Source organism: Thalia democratica, chromosome 2 (assembly GCF_965202585.1).
Source record: "Thalia democratica chromosome 2, ktThaDemo2.hap1.1, whole genome shotgun sequence".
Lineage (NCBI taxonomy): Eukaryota > Metazoa > Chordata > Thaliacea > Salpida > Salpidae > Thalia > Thalia democratica.
This window is the reverse complement of record NC_139166.1, coordinates 55,689,101-55,696,415: the sequence shown is the minus strand read 5'-3', so window position 1 is coordinate 55,696,415 and position 7,315 is coordinate 55,689,101. Positions and strand designations below refer to the sequence as shown.

Genomic DNA, 7,315 nt, shown 5'->3' with positions numbered 1-7,315 from the left:
TTTTGATATTGTTACTTTAAATGTACGCAAGCTATACACAAAACGATTAAATATTTTTCTCAAAGTAATTTGTTACATTCTTAACATTTTCAAAGAATCTATATTGCTTGGCCTCTTTTCTGATTTAAATAATTAAAAGTTTGTTCATATTCTTATTTAAGATTTTATTTAAAGCACTAAATTTTTGGGTTAAACTAAACAAAATTGATGAAACGTTAACAATGAAAGTTTTACTTAAACTTATATAATAGTTACAGTCGGTACATAGATAAAGTATGCACTACACCTCGACTTAAATGGAATAAATAATTCTTTAAAGTAAAGGTTTTATTGTTTTTAATCTCACTAGAAAAATTATTGAATGCTTTTTTAGGTGATAGAATTTTAATAAACTGAATCAAAATATCAATGTTGTTGAAAAAAAACTTAACACTTAATATAGTATAAACTAAAAAGATCGTACTAACAAAAAATTCAAAAGGGAGTTACTAGCTAAAATACTGTTAGGAAAAAAGTAAAATTTGTTTTAAAATTTCAAAGTATGCATCTTTCGAATTATGATGAATTGTATACTTTTTATACAGATAATATAAGAACAGCTTTAGAAAACTACACCAGCTTTCATAGAGCCAACTCAAAGGACTTAATTTGCATGATTAGATGTACTGTTTTTTTTTTAACTTGAAAATATTTAACAAACTTTATATTAAATATACAAATTTCACCCAAATTTGTTTAATTATTCTTTTTAAAATCAAGTGTATTTACATCTTAAAAGGCAAGTGTTTATATTTTCGTAAACAATCTTTTTTGTAATAAACAATAAAACATAGAATTTTATGCACAATTTAAAATTATCAGTATTTCTCACAAAAAAATAAGTTGTTCTTTATAATAGTTAAAAAATCAACTTAAATCTAATACAGTAATAAAATTGTGTTTAAACCCTAATATGAAACTTAAACTCACTTATACATGAAAGACAGACATTTTTTTTATTCATTCTTTATTTATTTTAAAAGTATATGCACGCTAAAATCAAGACTTTTGTTAAAACTTATAAAAATAGTTGAAAAACATGAACACTTGAAAAACAAACTCCAATTTTTCTCAGCCCTCGTTATTATGTTATTAACTAAAGCTATGAACTTTGAATAAAAAAAAGTACTAAAATGGTCTTTTCCACGTCCGTAACGCATGTACTTTAAACGTTATACAAATCAGTTTTAAGTGTACCTACATAACAATCAACAATGGCCCGCACAAAACAAACCGCCCGCAAATCCACTGGAGGAAAAGCACCTCGCAAGCGAATTGCCACCAAGTCTGCACGCAAGAGTGCACCAAACACCGGAGGCGTCAAGAAGCCACATCGTTACCGTCCAGGTACCGTGGCTCTTCGTGAGATCCGTCGCTACCAGAAGTCCACCGAGCTTTTGATCCGCAAGCTGCCATTCCAACGTCTTGTGCGTGAAATCGCTCAAGATTACAAGACTGACTTGCGTTTCCAGAGTGCAGCTATCGGCGCTTTGCAAGAAGCTTCCGAAGCTTACTTGGTCGGACTCTTCGAGGATACCAACCTGTGCGCCATCCATGCCAAAAGAGTGACCATCATGCCAAAGGATATCCAATTGGCTCGCCGCATCCGCGGTGAACGTGGTGCTTAGAGCACACAAACTCTAGTGTTAAAACAACGCCCCACTCGGCCCTTTTAAGGGCCACCTATTAATAAATAATAACTGTTGAATATGAATTGTTTAATTCATTAGAACCTTATACAGCTCTGTTTTATATTTGGTCAAAAGATGTTTGTTCAAATACTTAACTACATAACTTTATTGTAGTTTAATTAGTAATTCATAAAATATTTTGTAATGTACTAATCTAGGTTGTATACTTAGTGTAATGAAAATTTTAGATTTTAAACTCTTGCCCCTTTACTAGCCAACTGGTTTGTCAGTCAATTAGAGAGAGAGCTGCCTAACAAAACTGCAAGGCCTAAAATGTATTGCAGATATGTTGATGACATTTTCCTCATTTTCAAAAATAAAGATCAAATACATCAGTTTGATAAAAAACTCAACAATATGCATAAAGACATAAAATTTGTTATCCAGACTTGCCAAGAAGATGAACTACCATATCTCGATACACAGGTGACAATAAAAATAACAAGTTTATAACATCAATCTTCAGCAAACAAACAAGCACGGGCGTGCTCATGAACTTTAACTCGTGTGTACCGCAGTCGTGGAAGAGAAATTTAGTAAAAAACCTGAATTGAAGAATCAAAAATCTCGTCTTAGAAGATCTACAAAATGACTAGTGGCAAAAGGTAAAAGAGCTTTTGATAAAAAACTCATTTCCGGCCAAGTTTATCGATGAACAGATACAAAAGAAAGACAACTTTGAGACAGAATTCATTGAAAATAAAGATGTTAAGAAACAATACATTACAATACCATATGTTAAAAAGACGTCAGAGAAATTCTCCAGGAACATAAAAGCAGTACTTGAAGGCATCGGGGTAAAAGTACGTATTGCTTATAGATCAGAAAACTTTAGATAATTTTTTCTTAAAACTTTCAATAGCCAGAAATATATCAATAGTTAATTATATTAAAAACAAAACAGTTTCTAAACGAATAAATGTATACAATTATCTTTCAAAAAGGTTAATAGTGTATAAATTTTATTGATGGTTCTGAAAAAGGATAAAAAAAATTCAGAGTGAATTAAACCCATAGAACAGACGTTTATTAAATTAGTATTTTTTACACAGCATTTTAAGGTATTTTCTTTTTTGCGACAAAATAGGTACATCATTTATTTAGCTAAAACAAATTATATAAACTCTTTAAAAAAGGTTAAATTATAGTTTGTGTATTTTATCTACAACCTCTAATAATTTGACGCATACCACGTGGTGGCGCATGCATATTTACATCGATAACGTCTGTAACACTAAGAATTTGTATAAAGTTTTTTAAAACTGTCTATTACATTATTATCAGTCAAAACTAAAAAAAATGGTAGCCGACAAGAAACCCGCCCCAGCAAAACCTGAACACCCAATCTACAAGGTTCTGATCATCGCAGCTGTCTATGAATTGAAGTCTCGTAAGGGAGTTTCAGCTTAAGCAATGGCCAAGCACGCTGGAGCCAACTTCAAAGATGGCTTTAAAATCAACTTGAAAGTCGCATTAAAGAAACTTGTTGACGATGGTACCGTGTGTCATAATGAGTGGTGTTGGTGCATCTGGTTCTTTGAAACTTGGAAAGGTTGAGGCAGCAAAAATGCAGCACCAAAGAAGGCCGCACCCAAAAAGAAAGCAGTAGCTAAAGAACCTGCCAAGATAAAAGCAGCTAGAAAGGTTGCACCAATCAATTTTTATAAAGATTTATCCTACCATAAGAGTGACCATCATGCCTAAGGATATCCAATTGGCTCGCCGCATCAGTGATGAACGTGCCTAGAGCACATAGATTCTGGTGTTAAAACACCGCCCAGGTTCTTTTAAGGGCTACCTATCAATAAAAAATAGTTATTTACTATTCATTATAGTTTCATTAGAACGTTTTACAGCTCTACTTTATATTCCGTTAAAAATGTTTATTCACATACTGTACTACTAAGTAAGTAATTATTTTAATGTTTGTATCTCGTTACGAATTAATTAACAAGAGGCAACTAAAGATAATTTTTATTAAAGATTCTTTATTAGTTAAAGTTTGAAACAAAATCACAAAACAAAGCTTTATATAGACTAAAACAAATAAAAAAACCTTGTATAACTTAACTTTTTAAAATTATAACGTACTTAAAAAAACTTACTTAAACTGCGACTGATTTGTAGAGAAGAAACTAAACTAACATAATTTCTGCAAAGTTATAAAATTGTCTATATTAAAAAATTATTAACAAATTATAACAGTTGTTGTAAATTATATCAACAAGATATATATAAATATAGTTTGTTGAACGACAAACAATACACTCAATTTATTTAGTCCTAGGACCTCGTGCACAAAGAACCTTTTGGTTACCGAATCCTACAGCACTCAGATACTTTTTAAAGTCTTGTCTAGATAGATAAGTTTATTGAACACGAAAAAATATAGTTTAATCAAGGACCTTGTGTATAGAAAGATATTTTGGTTGTTTAGCTACCCAACATTTATTGTTAAGACATACCTATTTTTTAATCCATGTCCATCCAGTGGCATTAGCTTCTTTTGTTCATATTTCGTTTCAACGTAGTGAATATAAAATATACATGCCCTTACTTTTTTAACATTGTTACTTTAAATATACGCAAGCTATACACAAAGATTAAATATTATTCTCAAAGTAATTTGTTACATTCTTAACATTTTCAAAGAATCTATATTTCTTGGCCTCTTTTCTGATTTAAATAATTAAAAGTTTGTTCATTTTCTTATTTAAGATTTTGTTTAAAGCACTAAATTTTTGGGTTAAACTAAACAAAATTGATGAAACGTTAACAATGAAAGTTTTACTTAAACTTATATAATAATTACAGTCGGTACATCGATAAGGTATGCACTACACCTCGACTTAAATGGAATAAATAATTCTTAAAAGTAAAAGTTTTATTGTTTTTAATCTCACTAGAAAAATTATTGAATGCTTTATTAGGGGATAGAATTTTAATAAACTGAATTATAATATCAATGTTGTTGAAAAAAAACTTAACTCTTATTCTAAAAAATATACTTACTTAATATAGCATAAACTAAAGAGATCGTACTAACAAAAAATTCAAAAAGGAGTTAGTAGCTAAAATACTGTTAGGAAAAAGTAAAATTTGTTTTAAAATTTCAAAGTATGCACCTTTCGAGTTTTGATGAATTGTATACTTTTTATATATAAAATACAAGTCAAAACTAGGATAATGGTAGCCGACAAGAAACCCGCCCCAGAAAAACCTGAATATCCAACCTACAAGGTGATGATCATCGCAGCTGTCACTGAATTTAAATCTTGCAGGGGAGTTTCAGCCAAAGCCATGACCAAGCACGTCGAAGCAAACAACATAGTCAAAGATGTCTTCAAAACCCACTTCAAAGTTTCATTGAAAAACTTGTTGCCGACGGTACCGTCGTCAGAATGAGTGGTGTTGGTGCATCTAGTTCTTTCAAACTTGGAAAGGTTCAGGCAGCACAAAAGAAAGCAGTAGCTTAAAAAGCTGCTAAAAAGGCTGCAACAAAGAAGATGGTAGCCAAGAAGGTTGTGAAGAAGCCAGCAGTAAAAAAAGCCGCCCAAAGGTAAATTAGTTATATACTAACGTCTGATTTAAACATATTTAAGGATATAGATGCTTATTAAAACAAGGTTTATTATTTTCATTTTTATACGTAATTAAGAAAGCCGTAAGTAAAACAAAAGTATATGCCTGTTTGTAAACAAGGACAACCTCTAACCAAGAAGCACTTAAGTTTCTGTAAGTATATGTTTTAAAATAACGGAATCGGTTTTAGCTGTGAAGGTTAAATAATTTAATTGTACGTTATACATTGCTACCGATCTTATAAAAGCAATAACAACTAAAATAAAAAAGGCTTGAAATTGTAAAAAAAAGTCTTCATTAAGGCTATAGAAAAACCATAAATATAAATCAACTTTTATATAAAAATCTTAACCAAATTTTTAACTTAATTTTTCATTACATACAACTTAAATATTTTGAAACAAAAACAAACAAAAGCATCTAAATATAGTTCAATTCTAAAACAAAGATAAGTATAACTAAGCTGAACTATTTTTATTTCTATTAAACATCAACATCTTTTAAGCATTGAAATTATTATAATATCGATAATTATTTTAGAAAACCAAAAAATAATAAGTCTAAAGTTAGCAAAACTTTCAACATTCTTTAAATAACATTTTTATTTTTCAGCTGATTAAATTCAAATTTATTTTTACTCATTAAAATATTTGAGTAATTATACTTTTTTGTTGTTGTTTATAATGCGACTAAGTAACTAATTGCATTTAAACCAAGCTGTTTTTAAAATAAAAAAAAGTTTAAATTACAATAAAAAAGCATTAGTATACTTTGTTTTAGGATTATTGACGAGAGTTATCAAATTTTAATTAAAAGTAAAGTTTAATCTATAGACTTTTAAAAAGGTTTCAATACAATTTTAATGACAAAGCGTGTAATGTGCTGTTTAAAGGAGACTTTAAAAATGTACAGAACCTAATATATTAGTTTTTGAGTTTTATATGTATTGATGAAATCACAGTTAGTATAAGTATTTTGTTTTAATTAGATTATATTTTTCAAAAATACATTTTAAGCTTTACTTTGAAATTTATTTATTCGAAATTACACCTAATTGTATTTAAGACAAAAGAATAAAACTTTTAAACATGACAAAATACATTTTAATTATTAATTATTACTTTTCGAAGTCAGTTTTTAGAATAAAAGCTAAATGGTACGTACATAAATAAAACTTAAACAAACATCTATAAGAACCGTAAATTTTGAGATATACAAGCTTAACTGAAAAAAAATGCTATATTTTAGTATTAGTGGGTCGTTGTTTTGTAATATAAAGATTTATGCAAAAGTGGAAAAAGGAAAAGAGAAAAAGTGAGTTTATTTTGTTCACAGAGTTTTTGCCTTTTTCTGAAGTTAACTTATAAACTTGTGTGCTTAAGTTGAAAGCATTCTTAAACTTTGTTTTTTGAAAGTAATTCAGCAAATGTTTACTACTATTGCAGGAAATATAGGAATTTATTTTAGTTGTTAAATAGTATATAAACAAACATTTATTTTATAACCATTTTTGTAACTACTGTTTAAAACTGTTTGATTTTAATTTAAGTAAATAAAAGAACAAAACACATTTTTGATAACTAAACTTTTTTTTTGAGTTTTAATTGACGTTTTGTTTTCTTAATAAAGACGAAAATAAATATCAACAAGTAAAGTTTTTTCAAAAAATAGTTATAAAAATTTAAATAAAGTTAGTATAATGAAAAATAAAAATAAAAAAATTGTTGATATTTTACAAATCTGAATACTTTTTATTTTAATTATTAAAAATGTTATTGAAATAAGTATAATATATATTTTGCTTAGTAAGTTTTTTATACTTCTTTTTCTATTTCAAAATTTAAGCATAAAAAAAAGAGATTAGTTATAGATAAAAAAAGCTGCATAAAAAAAAAATGAGAGAACTGAAAAAATTCACTAGTGGGCGTTATAATTTACCGTTAGCCGAAGTTCGTAACTATGTAATATATTAAGAAACTTCACGTTAACTATATTCATTCACC

General features: G+C 28.4%; 1 protein-coding gene across 1 annotated transcript; it reads left to right on the top strand.

Moving 5' to 3' along the window:
- The first annotated feature begins 1,253 nt into the window (after positions 1 to 1,253).
- LOC145828755 (histone H3.3A-like) lies at positions 1,254 to 1,667 on the top strand. Its single transcript, XM_082936506.1, has one exon. The coding sequence runs from the start codon at positions 1,254 to 1,256 to the stop codon at positions 1,665 to 1,667; it is 414 nt and encodes a 137-aa protein (XP_082792632.1).
- The last annotated feature ends 5,648 nt before the right edge of the window (positions 1,668 to 7,315 follow it).

Excerpts from the sequence above, each read along its gene's own strand:
- LOC145828755 (XM_082936506.1), top strand. The coding sequence starts at position 1,254 with ATGGCCCGCACAAAACAAACCGCCCGCAAATCCACTGGAGGAAAAGCA.